At 41.9% G+C, this 18,426-nt stretch overlaps 2 protein-coding genes across 8 annotated transcripts in view; one reads left to right on the forward strand and one right to left on the reverse strand.

Moving 5' to 3' along the window:
• The window catches only part of garnl3 (GTPase activating Rap/RanGAP domain like 3), a 101,366-nt gene extending 83,171 nt beyond the window's left edge, over positions 1 to 18,195 (reverse strand). For 6 of the 7 annotated variants that reach the window (XR_014912760.1, XM_085414273.1, XM_085414274.1 and 3 more), the window contains exon 1: positions 17,688 to 18,195. Coding sequence is in view for 6 of the 7 variants with exons in the window: in XM_085414273.1 (XP_085270399.1) it covers positions 17,688 to 17,785 (98 nt within the window). In the remaining variant the exon portion in view is untranslated. The remainder of the gene's footprint in view (positions 1 to 17,687) is intronic. The other variant, XM_085414269.1, reaches the window with a different exon arrangement.
• Positions 1 to 18,426, forward strand: part of LOC146666312 (uncharacterized) — a 477,181-nt gene that overhangs the window by 16,002 nt on the left and 442,753 nt on the right. The window lies entirely within an intron of this gene.

An 18,426-nucleotide genomic window follows, 5' to 3' on the forward strand; every position in this document is an offset into this window, starting at 1 on the left:
TGCAAAGGTGTTGGCCATCAAAGAGTTCCCTGTTCCGGTAACAAAAAAAGAACTCATGAGATTTTTGGGTCTGGTCGGGTATTATCGCTGTTTTTGTCGAAACTTCTCAACAGTGGTTGCTCCTCTGACTGATTTGTTGAGGGCCAAGGTAAAGTTTATTTGGTCTGCAGCATGCCAGCAAGCTTTTTCGGATGTAAAAGCTTTACTGTGCTCTGAACCTGTGCTTTTAGCCCCTCGTCTGGATCAGCCCTTCAAGCTGTATGTGGATGCAAGCCACATTGGTGCAGGTGCTGTTCTAGTCCAAGCTGACAAGCAAGGTACGGAACATCCAGTTAGTTTCTATTCCAAGAAGTTCAACTCCCATCAGCTGAATTATTCGGTCATTGAGAAGGAAGCTTTGGCATTAGTCTTGGCCTTGCAGCATTTTAGGGTATATTTAGATTCTGCTCGGCCAATTGAGGTATTTTCTGATCATAACCCTCTCACTTTCTTGAACACCTTGCAGAACCCAAATCAAAGGCTCATGCGGTGGGCTCTCTTTCTGCAGCCTTACAATTTGGATATCCAGCACATTAAGGGCAAAGATAATGTCTTGGCAGATGCTTTGTCCCGTGCCCCTTTGTAACCAGCAGCTTCACTCCTCATATGCTTGAAGTATGTCCTCTCCAGTATCGTTTTCCTTCCTCTTAAATTGCTCCTAGGTACCAAGGTTGCTGAGGTTGGAGTTGAGCTGAAGATGATTTTTGAGCATACAAAAGGTGTTGAAAGTGAGGGTGCATGTGTGTGTGTGTGTGTGTGTGTGTGTATATGTTATGAATTTAAAATATGTTAGTTCTTCTAGCTGCAAATTCATAATGTAAATGTGTTTGCCAATTCAGGGTGAGACCCTGTTCTTTGGGGGGAAGTGTGACGGCCAGTGGGCTGGCCTTGTGTTTTTCTTTTTCCTTTTCCTGTTTCTTGCAGGTAGGTGGAGCTGACCCAATTATTGATGCAGCACACCTGAGAGGCCAGTCCCAGTGTATATAAAGACACCTTGACTGAACCAGGGTGGCTGGCTTTTGGCTCCCTCTGGCACATGTTATGTTTATTTGGAAGTTTCAGTTATGGCTGTTATGTCCTTTAACTTGTGTTTAAGTTGCTTTACCTTATTTTCATTAAATGTGTCTTACAGTCTTTAAAAGCCTGTGTGTGGTCTCCCATTTGTTTGTCACTTCCTATGAGTGGGAGTTTTTCCTTCCCACTCTTGATTCTTGGGGTTTTCTCTGTATTATTGTACGCTTTTAGCTTAGTTTATGCTGTTGCATTTGTGGCACTATTTAAATAAAAATATATTCAATGGGTGAACAGAGGAAAATTACAAAAATTGCATCATTATCCTTTTTTAAAGATAACAATAACTTTGGATCTGGTCCTCTATTTTAACAGATGAATGTTGTAATCGGAAACAGGAAGGAAGGAAAATACTTCTCAGGTCAGTACATGGATGGCGCACAAAAAGTAAGCAATAATGACACCAGAAACATGTGAAGATGGATTTTAAATCTTATTTCTGAGCTCTCTCGCGTTTTTCCCTTTAAACACACAGACACAGCGGGTGAAATGTGATCTTTAGTATATATGATACCTTCACAATAGCGCAGCTACAGCCTGTGTCTCAAGCTCAGCCTACACACACACACACACACACACACACACACACACACACAACATGAAAGACTGCAGGAATGCTCGGCTCAGGCTACATGGCACTCAGCTGCTCATCAATTTTTAATCAGCAGAAACCCCCCTCTGTGACATGCCATGCTACAGGAAAACACCTAAAGCTACCAACACACATGGCATTTTGTCTTGTTCGTTCTCTGGATGTGATAACCTTTATAAATAGTTCATGTTGAAATGCAGCTGTAATCTGCCACAGCCTGAAGCTTCAAAAACAAAATAAAAGAAGGAAAAAAAACCCCTTTTAAACAAGACTGGAGTTCGTGTATGTAGTTTTCTGAGGTCAGGATTGAGTTACAATGAGCCAACCTGAGATAGCTCAACACCCCTAAGCTCTAATTAGAGCCCAGGGGCCAATAACTCGCACAAAGAGGCAGTCATACAAGTTACATAAACACAGCTCTGTCACACCCTCCCACTGTCACACCATATCGTGCACTGGCGTCCGTGGCCTTTGCATAAAGGGTTTATTCTTTTAACGGATGCTTATGAAGTTATTCTTTAACAAGGGAAGTGAGAACAGGGATAGACTTCCTCTTCGCAGATCAGTCTGCTAATACGGCAGAGGGGGGTGGGGTTGGAGGGCGGGCATCCTGAATGCATAACAAAACGGGCTGAGAAGAAACACTACAGTAAGTGTAATGTAACAACAGCCTGCTTGAGGTGATGAATATAATGCACAGCTTACGTACAAAGTTAAATAATACAGGACATGAATCCACCAAAATATTGCCTTTATTTTAGTTTGTGCAGTTCTAATAAGTTTGACACAGCCTGCACTCTTTTAGGCCGCTTGCTTCTAGTCTTCAGGAAGAGTTCTACTTGAAGGATATTCAAAGCTCTTCTTTGGATCTCAGCTGCCTTTTATTCCATTCTTTGTAAAGGTGACACCACACTGCTTCAATAATGTTGCGATGCAGGCTCTGGGATGGGGCCGATCCATAACTGATAGTGTCCCACTCTATGATGTTCTATTCAGGTATGCTTTTACTTCTTTTGGGATCATTGTTATGCTGAAAAATCAAGGTGTTGCCAATAAGATGCTTTCTAGACAGTATTGCACGTTGGATCAGACAGGAACATACCATCCTGTAGTGTTCATATTTCCATCAGCTTTGCAAGAGCTCCAACACCACTGGCTGAAATGCAGCCCCACACCATGACCGTGGTCTACAGATGGCTGCAGACAATCACTGTTGTACCTTTCTCCTGACTGTCAACTCAATGTTGATGATCAAAAATGTATTTGATTGCCTATTGTCACTGATTTTCAGTCCAGTTCTTGTGTAACTTGGCAAGCCTCAGCCTTTTCTATCTTTTCTACCCTTCTATTGAGACAATTTCTGATGAGGTTTCTATGAATAGTAGATGAATCAACAGGTCATTTACTAAAGTCCCTAAAGACAAAATTTAAAATGGTCAGTGTTAAATGGCTTTGCAGTCAGTTTGAAAGGTTGCCTCCTACCCGCAAGGCAAACTGTCCAATTCATTTGCAACTGGAAATTGATTAGCATAAGCAAAGAAAATTAAACATAATTACTGGACTATTTTTTTTCTAGCTTCAAAGAGTTGCTGCAATATTTAAATTATAGCTGCTTTATGTTGCAGAGCTTCAATTTAAAAAAAAATTCTACTAAGCTTTGTCTTCAGGACTTCAGCAGAAAGTTAAAAATCAATGTTTAGAATTTGTTTTTTAACTCTTGTATGTGTGCAGGACGCGGCAGTAGTGGACTTTCTCAGGCTCTTTGTTCCCCAGATGACTGGAACTTTAAAGATCAGATTGTATATGTAGGCGTAAGCATTACAGTGTGTGGATTTACAGTCCATGTGTCAATGCCAGTAAGGCTGAGGTGCAGAGGTACACTAATTGTTTATTCACTTGCAGGGTGAGCCACGGCAGTTGAAGCACATGAAGCTAGCTACAAGGTGGGGATCAAGAGCTCTTGACTCAATAGTGCGATAATCCCTTTGAGCTCCACCACTCTCTCTCTGGACAGCTGCCACTCAGGCCCTGCAGTCTCACGATCTAAGCCACGGCACTTTTCCCACACATAGGATAAACGAGGCTTGTCTGAAAGTGTATAATATACAGTGATGGCTACATCACATGAAATCCAGTGGGAGTATCTTCTATAAATAAATTGCTATGGATGAAAATGAGCGAAAAATGTAAACACTGCAGACAATAATATGCAAAAGTGGACGACATGCACAGTGGGGTTATTATCTGTCATGTACGCGACATGCAAATGAAAACACCTGCCGTGATGTCACTTCTTTGATGAGCCGCTGCTTGTGGATAATGTGTAACCTGCAAGAGGAACCAGTCATTAAAGATGGCTCCATTTGATAGTGCTGTGTGATGCTGCAGAATTTGGAATACATCCGATACCAAGTAAATACAGTACTGCCAATACCAATACACAAGTTGCCTTTGTCAGTTTAAAGTAAGGGAGAGCAGTGTGTCATGATTTATGAGTTGATCATAAATTTGCAAGTCATCAGCACATTTTAATGTCCATCACATCACAGTGATTTATACTTTCCACAATAATTAGAACACGCAACAAAACACACCTTCCAGTTTTTCACCTATTCTAAAAGTGCGTTATTTTTTTTGAAAACCTGGAATGTAAATGTGCCCGTTTTTCAAACACTTTGGATAAGCTTCTATTGTTAGAATATGACTGGCTGTGAAAAAAACAAAAACTAGGCGATACAGGTAAGTAAGTAAGTAAATAAAACTTTATTTATATAGCAACTTTCTAGATAAAAGATCACAAAGTGCTTCACACAAGGATAACAAACAAAACAGACCACAGTTAACAAAATGCAATTCTAAAAAGATGAGTTTTTAGTTGGTTTTTGAAAGAAGCTACTGAGTCCAGAGATCTTATGCTCAGTGGGAGAGAGTTCCACAGGTGACACGTAGACGTTTTTCATAGTGAAAAATGTTTTTTTTTTTTCACAAAGTATCAATCCTATCATGCTAGTATCAATCCAGTACCAATGTTAGCATCAATACTATCGATATTTGGATCGTTCTGCCCACCTCTATTCCCTTTCATTATTGCAAGTTTGAGCGATTATAATGATTTCCACACTGGAAGAGGAGCTTGAACTAGCTTGGACTGTGCAGGTTTTTATCAATGGTGTAAATGAACTACTGTAAATGCTTTTCCAAAAGTTGATTCTGTTCATCTGGACGTAGCGTTTTGTGGGAGAAACGTTTCATCACTCATCCAAGATGGCAAAAGATGTACCCTTAGGCCCCCTCCTCGATTCAGAGATGGTCTTTCCCTTTTCACGTAATTGGCCTCCTTGACTCCGCGCTCAAACCAGCTTTCCTCCCTGTCCAAGATGTGCACATCCTCATCCTTGGAAGAGTGTCCACTGGCCTGTAGGTGTAAATAGACTGCAGAGTCCTGGCCTGACGAGGTGGCTCTTCTGTGTCTCGTTGGGTCTCGTTTCAGGGGCTCATAAGTATTTTCATCACTGAGTAGTGACAAAATTTTCACATGATAGTCTTTCTGTTTTAGCAATACTGTGCACCTAGCCTTGTCTGCCGGAAGGATGATGTTGTTGTCATCACTAAGTGATGTGAGTGCCTTCCTCTCCTTCATGGTGATATTGGATGCTGGGGGCTTTGCATTGCTGAGACAGGCCGAAACTTTCGTCCGCAGTTGCCCTGCTTCCACTTCTGCAATATTGTTGTTACGAATTGCTGTTTCTGTGGCTGTGATCAGCTCCACTAGGGGGATTTGTCTCGGTGTGACAGCAAAATTCAACCCTTTAGCAATTGATCAGTGGACTTTGATCAGTGGGTTTTGGTCAGTGGTTGTTGATCAATGGTCATGAGAATTTGCATAATTAAGATTAAGGAACTGACCTCCCAGTGGGCTGGTTTCAGTAATTATGCAAATGTACTGTTTATAAGATTTGGGGAAACCTGCAGTCAGCTGAGACTGAAGAAGTCACTTGGATGAGTGACGAAACGTTTCTCCCACAAAACGCTACGTCAAGATGAACAGAATCAACTTTCTGGAGATTTACTTACCTGGATGATTGAGAATGCATCAAGATACTGTAAATGCTTGCTACTTATAGTCCAGCTTCACCATCAGGTTTGTGTATTGTGCATATTGCTGCACAACATTTACATTACAGTTACAGTTGCTTAGGTACCTATCAGAGAAGGAAGCATGTCAAAATGCAGTGACTTTAGGACAATGAAAGAGTCGTTCCCTAACTGAGATTATGAGTTCCAGTAGCCCACTATATTTATATTTCCCCTTTCATAAATTTTTCCAATGCTTCACACACACACACACACACACACACACACACACACACACACACACACACACACACACACACACACACACACACACACACACACACGATTTGGATTCAGGCCTTGGCTTCTCTGTTCTTAGTGCATCTCAAATGCCAGCCGGTCACCATGTGGCCTCAGTGAAATGCCACTATGTCAGGCTGTGTCGATTGATGATGGCAGTCATGTTAAATGTAATCAGGTGAATTAACCTTTTGCCTGTGACGCTCAGACCGGTCCTGGACACCTCTGTGCCCTTGGCACTTTAGCTACATGTGCATGTGAATGTCTGCTTTTGTATTTTTTTGTTTAATGCCAAAACTGTGTTTCAGACCAGTTCACTACCAAATAACACTGGCACTAACAACAAGAGCCAAAAGCTTTATTACCCTCAGATTTATGGGAAAATGTATAGAAACACCACTCGAAAAAGAGAGAACATAACTGCTTGACAAAATGCAGAGGGCTGGCCCACAAGAAACATATCGTTATTAAAAAGTGCCATATCCACAGTTAAAAACTTACAATAGAGAAATAATATTAACTATATAAATAAAGTACTACAGAGAAATGAGAATTCCTATGTCTTCAAACATGTAATGTACCCACGCTTACAGTATGACCGTTTCAAGCAACAGGAGTCAATGCAAGAGAGCAAAATATAATAGACTATGCCCAGTATCCAAAGTGACAGATTTAGTGACAGCTGATATTGGAACCCCTTTGATTTCCTAGTTTATAATCACTGAATCTAATATGTTTCCCTTTGTAACAAAAATATGTCTCTATTACCATAAACACTGTTAGGAATTTGAACCTTGAAATCAAAGAAAAACATCTTATTCTATAATTTCCTTATTGGATATTTGTTGTTGCTTTTAGGCTCATGAGAGGTATGGAGCTCCTGACACACCGTGTAGATGAGTGCACTGCTTGAATGCAGAACAGACATGAGATAAATTCAGCTTTTTTCACGAAAATAAACCCGGTGAAGTTGATGCCTGATATGAAACCCTGGGCGGACTCCTCCTGGTGTCCTCACAGATATCACTGCTTTTTAATGTACACCCTCCTCCTAGTGGAGAGACGTGATATCAAACATGCTGCTCAACGTGAATTTGAACTCATCTTCACATAATGTGAGCAGTTATAAAATCTCACATTGTGAGAGGTGTGTGCCTGTGTGTGACTCTGAATTCTTCAATCCTTCTCTTTTCAGCCTATATCATGCAGCCATATGGTCCCACTGTTTTTACAGGGAGAGTCTGCCCTCTTGTGGTTTTAGCTTTTATCACAGTTGAATGAGAAGGAAAACTGCACAATCACCAAGTATTAGTTCTTGGTGGCACGAATTCTGTGAGATGTAGGAAATATTATTAGCAAGTCCGCAGATATTGCAGCTGCACATTACTGCTGTGTTACTACATCCCAAAGGAGTTGTGATAGACTCGAATCGGAGACAGAAGCCACTGAAGTCCACTTAACTCTTTGTCATGTTCATAAGAGCCATTTCAGACAACTTACATCATCATACTGCAGGCAACCTTTGGAAGATGCGCACGGTCAGCTGCAATATTCAAATAAGCTTTGGCCTTTAAAGTAAACTGAGTGGGAACAGCAACTGTTTACACAAGCCAGGTTGGGTCCATGAATTCATGCTGTTGAAGCCAAATTTTCTTCAGCCTCAGCAGAAACTGAGTTTGATCTGACTGTCTGTTTGCTGTGTCTTAGAGAGCCTGTGTCCACTGTAGTTTCACATTTCTGTTTTTGGTTGACAACAATGGAGCCCAACATCATTTTCTTCTGTTCATGTGAGGTGTTTTGCATTCTGACATAATCTGTGGTTTCACAGCTGTTGTGTCCGATTCACACATTATTCTCTGAACCATGCACAACTACTGCTCGTTTGCAACATGAGGATTAAACTCCAGAAACGGTCTTGCTTGGAGATCAGCAGTTTCAAGAACACTAAAGCCACGATCAAAGTCACTGAGTTTACATTTTGTCCCCACCCTGATGTTTGTCTTTCTGAGAATACATGACTTCTGACTTTAATCTTGAACTTTTTAATCAGAATATAGCATCAAGTCAATTAAACTCGTAGGATTTGTGGATTAGTTTCAGCTGCTTTGGTGTTAATGAAATTAACAACAGGTGCAATAGAGCAGCAACAATGAGACAACAAATTGTGCTGAAAGCACAGGTAGAGGTGGAGGCCACTGACATTTTTTTCCTCCTCATCTTTTCTGACTGTTTTGTCACTAGTTTTTCATTTGACTAGGGTCAGTATCATTACTGGTAGCGATACCTGGATCCTACAGAGGTTGCAGGAAGTAGTCCAACACCTCCAGGATGGCACATCAATATGCACCATTGCCAGAAGGTTTGCTGTGTCCCCCGACACAGTCTAGAAAACATGGAGGAGATTCTAGGAAGCAGACAGACAGGGCTGTAGAAGTTCCAAACCCATCAGCAGACTGGTATCTACTCCTTTGTGCAAGGATGAACAGCGTGAGCTCAGCCAGACCTACAAAGTGACCTCCAGCATTACACTGGTGTGAATGTCTCTGACCAAACAATCAGAAACTTCATGAGTGTGGCCTGAGGGCATTCGCCATAGAATACCAGAATTGGCAGGTGGCAGCCTGAGCTTTTCACAGATGAGAGCAGGTTTGCCCCGATGCTACCTGTAACACCATTCAGCACGGCTGGTTTGGTGGCTGGTCAGTGATGGTGTAGGGAGGCATATCCATGGAGGGACACACAGCATGTCCTGATGTTGTCAGGAAACTACTGAGCACCATTTTTCATACCATTAATTTTCATTTTTATTAAATGGCATCATTTCATTTGTAACGCATTACCCAGTCCCCAATAGTGTAGATATCCAGCATGTTTTTTAGATTGAGATCTGATATGTTTTCAAAGTGTTCCTTTCATTTTTTTTTTAGCATTGCACATTTGCATGTACTTGATTTCATAGTTTAGTGAGGCTGCAACGACTCATCACAGTAATCGATGACGCCTGCGTATAAACATTTGTACTCAGTTTCTTGTTATCAGAATTAACTATATTAACTTGAGTCTCTTAACTTTCCAACTAATGCAAACATCACACCAAAGGTCATTTTAAAAAATGTGGTTACCAGACAAAAAAAGTATGAAAGCCTAATTTTCTTATTTTTCAACAGGTTATCTCAATTTAAAAGCATTAAACAGTCCCACTTACTTTAACCTCCTCTTGCCTTGGGCCATATCATTGCTGTCTCAACTTCCTCAAAGGGTGTTCCCACACTAAAATGCAACAGTATATCACTTCCGTTCCTCATTTGAAAAAGAAAACCGGTTATGACACATGAGGTGCTAAAGCCTAAAATTTCTCAGAGGGGGTCTTAAAGACTCTGTGTCGGACATCTCGGCAACAATAGTGATGCACTGTTGGGAAAATGCATCTGTGAGTATGCACCTGTGTTTGTGTAAACCAACATGCATGCTTTCTTTATCCAAAACAACACAGGAGAAATAGCATCATGCAATGCAATCTGTACGCAACTGCAGTATGAGACCTATAGTGGGGTGGAGTGGGGGGTTTGCGACAACTCCTTTGAGCAGTTTTCTGAAATACAAGCTCAAATTTAAGCGAGTTTATTTCAGCTTTGCCTTCACAACCTCTGCATGCCCTTATTTTTCTACAAGTGCATTTAAACTGCACTTCCAACTCCTTCTTTCTTACATGTCTTGTTCTGTTGCTCACCCGCTAACCAAGAAGTGGTTTTGGCTGGCCTCCTAAAAAACCGCAGGGTAAAAATGTCCAACAGTAACCCTTCACACGCTCCATTTCTCACACCATCTCTCCTGGATAACTTTTTAAGGATGACCACGATACAGCTGGTGGGTGAGAAACAGCATATGTTGTATACTCACAGCTTTTCTATATGTGCAGACTTCCTTTCAACTTTCAAACATTTACTTTCACTTTGAAAGTGACCTTGCTATAAAGGCAGTTTGTAATACTTTGCGAAAAAAATAAAACGCTCCCCAGATTATGAGTCTTGTGTGCATGTGGCTTGCGGCTGAGCTTGAGGTGGCCACATCTCAACCAATACCCGGCTTTAAGTACAACTCGCTCTATGCTTGGTCTTATTCCGGCCAACTATAATGGGAAATGTTTTCCACTCCAAGCTTTCCTGGAGCAGTGCACAGTGCATTTTAATGTGTAGGTATGTGTCTAAAAAAACCCTAAATGGAAGCAGATGTTTTAGTCAAAAGAATAAAAGTTTACATGGGGTTGTAATCAAGTGAGGGACTTTTCTTTCGTTTTCAGCTTCTTTTTTTTTCTTCTTCGTAGTAATTTGAGTCTATTTTACTGTCAAAATGAGCCTGGTGCGCTGCATCGTGCGCATGGCTGAACTGAGCTGGCTTGTGCTGAGCTATGCAGCCACATATGGGAGCGATTACAGTCCAGTGTTTATCAGACCTTGCTGAGAGACCGACTGTGTGGCTGAGCAGAGCAGAACCAGCCGTGTGCACATGATTTCAGTTCCCAGCCTACAACCTTGTAGGGGAAATCAGACAAGTAATACAATACAGCAAAACAGCGTGCGATTGGCACTCCTGGGAGCAGAAACTGAAATAACTGGTTAGTTTACCAGTTGGATAATTCATTTATAGGAAATGTATGCACGGTCATTTCCATACTATAGTTAAAAAACAGGGAAGGTGCCAAAATTCAAAGCCTCAAAGTGTGTTGACAGATCTGCTGCATATGTGAAAACAGTTGTAAAAAGCTGCTCGTGTCTCCAGAGGGAGCTGTGTGAACTTGGAAATGTAATATAAAAAAACAACAAAAACAAATCAAGGGATGTGGATTCACCCATGAGTGAAAGCAACTGTAAAATTGTTTTAGAAAAAAAAGTACGTATATATAATTTTACATGTCAAAACACGTCTTATTGTCATGCAAGTATTTCCAAATGTTTGGAGCCATGCCTGATTTCTTTATATTTTGCAGGAAAATGGGAAAAAGGTGCACTGACTTATTGAAACATATGCAAGAATTTATGGGAATGCAGTATATAAAGGCCAAAACAGAGTCTGTACATCATGCTGATAACGATTTCAACCAAAAGTCATTTTTACTCAATTTTGTGTGTAATTTGACACATCTCAGGCTTTTCTTTCTGTTTCCTTTACTTAAAAATGGCTTCTAGACGGCTAAGCATATGTCAAAGTATTTTGTGATGAAGCTACAGTGAACAATAGATTGATCAACTGAAAGCCCAGACACATCTCTCAGACACCTGTCAAACACTGTTATCAGTGGTGCTTCTTGTAGATTCAACTGCAGAAATGGGAAAAATTGTGTGTTTTTGTGACAGACGTCTGCTAACAAAGTGCTTAAAGATATGACTTAAAACTGGTTCTTTGCCTAGTTGTCAAAAAGCACAACATAGTCCATCCCCTGGATTTTTATACTCATTCATCAGTCAGTGTTACGTGATTTAAAAAGAAAACAAACATTTCCCTGAAGATAAACAGTTACAAGAAGTCGACTGACAATGCATGAAAAAACAACCAATGTCTAAAGAAAAACTTTGAGAGACTGAGATAAAGACTGGAAAACTATTGCTTAAGACCTCTTTAAAAATGACAAGAAAATCTCCTTGGAAGCAAAGTATGAAGAAATTAAGGGTGGCTCAACACTTTTGCACAATACTGTAGAGTGTAAATATGAAACCTTTGCATATGGGTAAGAAGGAAGTATGTTTAGCTGAACTCTAAGATACACTCCCTATCTGTTAGTAAATGTATCTGCAGCAGTTAATTTGCATTGGGAGTAATGTTTTGATGAACCTGAAGAACGTATGAAATAAGAACCTTTATTGCACTCTTGCAAACTGGCTGTAAATGTAAAATTTCAACCATATTAAGATAACAACTTGAAATGATCACACTGGATTCCTTTCGCATTTTAAATACGTCTCTTATTAAATTTGTCAACATTAGTTTCCTCCATTAACCACAAACACCTTAGGTTAAACAGGATTTTGGATATTTTCTTTAGCTGCTAGCTTTCTGGACATGTGATGAAAATAGAGGAAAGGAGCCAATGACAGAGGAGGTGTGTGATCAAAAGGTCAACAAAATGACTTTGACCCACAGATTAAGAAACCACAGCCTACTTACTGTTTAAAACCACAATCAACATTGCTTTGTTTTAAAAATCTGTGACAATAAAGGCCCATTAAACCGCGAAAGGTTAAGAGACTGAACCTAAACAAACCATAAACATGGCTCTGTCACATGACTCTGACAGATAGATCGGGTGAATGATAATATCAGTGTATTAAAGGTTTATGTCAGAATTAAATGCTCTTCTTTATTTATTTTAGAAAACTGAACATAGTGGTTTCCCAGGGATCTGGGAGCAAGCTGGGGAGTGGGACATCTGGGCATCTCTGCATAGAGACGCGCCCTGGACCTCAAACTGAGAACAAGGAGACCATATTTAAAATGTTGTTGTGAGTCATTAAAAACAAAATCATCGGCTTTAGTTGTTTGATTTGCAGGACATAAACAATCCTAGTTACAGTTAACCTTTAATGCATTAAATTCCAACTGTCTACACCGCTCCTGCGCTCATCTTTCAATGCAAACACATACTGTGCCGAACAAGGTTTACATCTGTGCGAGAGAACGTCCACAGTATGCAAAGCAGAGGAGTACCTTAAGTCAGCAAAAATGTCAAATGGTCCACCCAACCAGCCTCCCCCTCCTCCTGCTGGGTGCGTTATGACAGACTGTAAAGCAGGGGGAGACCCCAGTAAGCCAGCCTATCACAACCACTTTCAGTCTGCATGAGAGTGCATCAGCATTGCCTCTGCACATAAACAGAAGGTTGGTGTATTGAAAGGTCTAAAAACAACCTACAGGAAAGCATCTAACATTTGAAGTGTATGTTCTTCATTCGCATTGAGCTTTGAAGCCTACTATAAAAAGTTCACCAGGAAACCACAAAAGGACAAACCCAAATATATGTTTCCTTCTTTTTTTTCTTCTTAAAGATACATATGCTCACCACTCCCACTCCAGTTCAGTTACGAAGCGCACGGAGAGCAGCGGATTTCGGCTTCTCCTAGATTCGGTCTTTAGGCAATGTGATGCGCAGCAAGCTACGGCAACCCCCCACCCCCACTCCACACACACACACACACACACACACACACACACACACACACACACACACACACACACACACACACACACACACCTCTAGACACAAAACACTGTGGGTTTGGCAACAGGCAAGGTTAATGACGACACTGACAGCACTTCAAAGCGCGTGTGCTCGAATAACCACTCAAGTGAGAAGTTCAAGGCAAGTGAGGATGAAAGGGCGTGCGACTAACATTGTGTAAGAGTTTCACAGCTCACAGGCCACCACAGAGATCTACTGTATTTGCACAGGTGAAGTTGGTACTGCACTGTTAGTCTAATGAGTGAATAGAGGCATACACAGGCAGATAAGCCAACAGAAAAGTGATTGATGAACAGCACAAAACAACTAACCCATGCTGTGAAAACCTAATCTTCCCCTGCCTATAATGCAAACAGACTTCTTATCTTGAACTGGTCTGTGTTACAAAATTAAACCATAGTAATCTATTTTTTTTACTCACATGTTGTTCTCTGTTGGTCTCTGTTAGTCTCCCTTGCAGTAACATGCAGCTACCACTTAAATAAACTATAGCTTCTTGATGAGGGATTGATAAGTGAAACCCCCCCCAAAAAATTTCCCCTGAGTTTTTGATTCAGGCTTCATCAGGGGACGTCTTCTTCCCTGTGGCCTCTTTGTTTTTCATCTTTGTGCTTACTAGTAGCAATGAGTGCTCACATAGTTCTCTTTGTCTCTCTTGCACTATTTCCTGAAGTTGCGATTGTTCTGCCAGTTCGTGGTCAGAGTCGAGCCAGCTCTTTCTTGGCTCCTTGAAGTGACACCTAGCCTAATCTCGCTGAGGCACAATTAGCCAATGCTGGTGGGGAGTGCTCTGAGACAAACCAGAGCCAAGAGTTTAGTGACAGGCGGACTTGACAAACAGACGTGTTGCGATTGTTTTGGAAAACAATGGAAAACGACTGTAATTAGGTAAGGATTTGTTATTCCTGGAGGATATCCAGACTCTCCCTCTGTCAGGCTCAAAGCTCCAGGGCAAAGACAATGCTTTCTATGTACTTGCTTTGAGTGTATGCACAAGCATAATTAACCTCATATTTCTTAAAACATACTCCAGAGATTAGCAGAGCATTTCTAGAACACTGCCAGTCTCAGGCTGGATCCAAACAGATTCAGCAGAACTGGAGATAGTCTTTGTTTCCCTTCTTTTTTTCAGAGAAGCACCCTTTCTGTGAAAACCTGGTACCCGTGTTGTCCGGGAGTCTATGTCAGCTAACACTGGATGAACAGGGCACACCTTAAACAGCCCACCAGTCTATCACTGGGCTTCACGTCCACAGTTTGCACATATGTCCAAGTTAGTTTAACCAGTTCGACTAACTAGCAACGCCCCAACCAGTCACAGGAGATTGCCCAGACCTTCATGATGACACATGACAGTGCTAAGAACTGCAAAGGTACAAGACCCAATGATGCTTTTAAAATCTTCCTTCGTAAATATTGACTGGCAGGAAGTCCTCGAGGCTACAGCTTCAAAATTCCTCCAAAGGCTATAAGTCAGCAGACTTGGGTTCCCAAATTAGTTACTGTACATTTCATTGCTGAACTGGAGAATTGAGAGCATTATGCTTATAGCCAATGTAGGCTTGAGCCACAAGGCACAGAGGTCCATGATAGGCTATGGAGCCTAGATAGACCAGAGTGTAAAATTGGCTGACTTCCCCTTCAGAGTCCAGACACCTTCAGACATGTGCACAACTGTACTTGATGCACAGAAATACACACACCAGCTGAACCACCTGCATCCCTCACCGAATAAATCGAGAGCAGCAGAGGAAAATGGCCCTGTAATTGGTTTCAGTGGTCCATCTAAGTATTGCAGCTACATGCTGTCAGTGAGAATATCCGCCAACTGGTGTTCCGCTGACTTTGTTAGATAAGGCTTAGTCATGATGAAGCAGTGTCCAGATCACAGTTGGAAATATTAATGGGATGTGGCATGTTTATACCAGAGTGTATTAACTCCAGCAGCTTAGCACCGATCACGACAGCTTTACACCGTTAACTGAGCTTTTGGACTTGTTGTGAAATGACGACACGATTGACTGACCATTTGTAGCAGAACATCGTGGGGACTTTCATGCTTTCAGACATTTGATAAATGTCACATTGAAATTTGGGAAATTACGATCTTCATCTTTCATCGCTTTTTTTTCTCCCGCTTTTCAGATTTATGGGCCAAGCAACGAATGAATCAACTGAGAAAATAATAACAAGATCAAATGATCACAACAGAATCATTAGCTGGTGCCCTAAGGAACTCCTTTCAAATGCTGCAAGATGTTTCCCACTGTCTGCAGCACGAAGGAGAAAATGTCTAGATAATGCTGCTTCATAATAGAGTTTGCTAACATACATATAGAACAACTCAGCCAGTTTGTGTGAGAGAGCGCAAGCCCGATCCTGCCTGTGACAGCATGTTTCTAACGTACAGCATGTGTGCTTAAGAAGTGGTCACAATGTGTCACATCTGTACGGTCAGATGTGACACTCTGCACTGCCTCTCTGCAGTGCAATGAATTATACACAGACTTCTCAGCAGAAGCCTCTCACTTGAGTGTCTTCCATATCCACCCCTCCACCTCAGTACAGCAGAGAATCTATTTCCCCACGCAGTCCCACTTTAGGCCTGCCTCTGATTGATTGTCTGTTAAACTGCTAGTGTCTGAGAGACAGAGTGCCAGGAAGCTTTACAGTGTGACTCTGGGTCCAGCGCAGAACAGCATAGAAATGGAAGAAACTCATTCACTGCACGAGATAGGTCTGGCTCATTAGAAGGGATGTGTAATTTGAATGTAAGTGGACACAAAACTAGCCAAATTTCAACCCACATATGCACGCTGTGTGCAAAACATGGCTCTGTTGCCATAAGTCAGACGTGCAGTCAGATATTTAGCCATCTCCCTGACAGAAGTCTCACCATCAATAGACACACTGGGACAAAGTTATAAGCCATAAGAGCAATGAAGCGAGATCTGTGAGTAATCTTGCACTTGTGTACACCTCCACAGCTCGTCTGAAATGGCAGGAAATCGGAGTGAAGGTAGGAGTAGTCAAGATGATATGACCACAGTGATAAAACATGATTCCTAACAATTCATCATTAATATGGAAATCAATCATAGGAATCCCTTTTTAAATATGTATATTTATTTGCATTTCCAAGCCTCGCATTGTGGTAGATAATGGAAAATCAAACACAGATCAAACGGGGGATTCATTAAATGTTAATATCAGTCTGTGCTCTGTCTCTAGGAAAACGAACAGATGAGTTTTTAATGAACAAAAATGTGACTTGGCTCAATATTGCACAGACACAGCACTGTGACTGAGTACCTGCAGGTTATACTGCCACACTATTGGACCTAAAAGCTCAGAATTGTGAGCCTTCCATTTATATATAAATATGCGTTTTGCTTTATACACCAAACAATTAACAGAGAAAGTTACCTTAGTTAAAACGACCACCTAACAGATCTGCTGTCACAAGTTCTCAACAAACACTCCCTGGCATGGAAGTATAGTCAACAAAAAAGCGATTATGTAAAGAGGAAGGAACTGGTGTGACATCAGTAAAGTGAGTCTTTTAAGTAAAACTGCAGCTTAGTTGCCCTGACCAAGGTACCCAAACCATTTGATGAATGATGTTGCAGCAGATAAACCACAGTAGGAGGTTGCCACAGGAAGCCACACATTCAAGCACCAGCGGGAGGTTAAACCCAGCTGTACCACACAGCCAAGTCATATTAGCTCCGCAGCCTGTGGTCTATTTGTCACCAAGGCCCTCCCCGCCTTCACCTGTTTGGATGTCTGAACTCACAGGTGCCTCCTGGCATAACACTACCGCATGTGATCAAATACCTGCTACGTGGATTTGTTTGTATTCTACAATGCATGTTGGTGGGCTGCACGATCAGCACCTGAATCGGGCTCTAAAATCACCAAAGACCGCGTCCTGCAGCTGGGCAGCTCTGTCAATAATGCAGAGTCAGGCGCAGACAAAAAGAGCCCGTGCGTAACGCATCCTTCCACGGTCCGATAAGAAACGTGAACGCACGGTGCTGAGATGGAAACGATATGATGGCCCCCAAAATGCATCTTTTCATTTGAAACAGAGGTTAAAACCTGTCATGTTTATGAATGTACGGTCTTTTTGGATCAACAATGCTTGTTTTTCCTTTCTCGGGGAATCCCTCTGCTCATCAATTCGCGCGCACACGCCAGATCCCGGTTAAATCCCCGATCCACAAGGTGAAACATAGATCAGAAACTAAGTGCCAGCTCTTGTCACGAGAGTGCAGCTCCAGTGGGATACTCTGGCCATTTCTTTTTGATCGCCCTCATGTCCCAGACAGAAATGAAATCGCCCACCGTTAAGAAAAAATAGAAAAGAGGACCTACCTGGAAATCTCGAAGCTGCAACCCTTCCGAAGGAGCAAGGCTCTTTTCCGCATGATGCCTTTGTCTTTCCCAAGATACACATTTTTTTCTGAATTCATGGGTGCTGGGCAAACAGGTAGACTCGGGGAAACCGCGGCGCTTAAGAGAAAAAAAAAGAAAATGTCCAATATCGAGCAATGGACTGCGAGAGGCGGAAGAGAGAGAGAGAGAGCGAGGGGGGAAAGGGAAAAACGGGGTAGAAAAAAGGCTCTGTTGACGCTCAGTTCACCTCAGTGGAGCAAGGAAAGTGGGCTTGCAGACTTTCCTCTCCTCAGGCTAGACAAAAGACTGCCTGCTGAACGCTTTCAGAGATGCATGTTGCCGGGGCTGGTTTCACTTCATGCGCGCTTATTGGAGCAGGCTGTAGCGGGGCTGCTGCAGTCGTCACCCTGAGCGGACTGCGCTGAGGAGTCTCCGTCGCTCCAGAGATCCCGATCCTGTTATCCACTAATGTGGAGCTCACAGCGCTCCTTCAGCTTCAGCCCAGCACTGAGTGGCTGCTCGTCAGTGACCTCATAAAACCCGACGGAGAGAGCGAGAAAGAGGGAGAGAGAGTAAAGAGTGAGCGAGAATTGAGTCAAATGAAGTTATTTGCGCGTGAGAAAGGAAGATAAATTGATGAAGTGAGAGTTGAACCGCGAACGTGATTTATACTCGTGTTGTATCTTAGTAAAGGAAAACTGAGAGCACTCTCCACCAA

The sequence above is a fragment of the Rhamphochromis longiceps genome, linkage group LG7 (assembly GCF_057381845.1).
Source record: "Rhamphochromis longiceps isolate RC_006_pf linkage group LG7, R_longiceps_female_GT1.1, whole genome shotgun sequence".
Classification (NCBI taxonomy): domain Eukaryota; kingdom Metazoa; phylum Chordata; class Actinopteri; order Cichliformes; family Cichlidae; genus Rhamphochromis; species Rhamphochromis longiceps.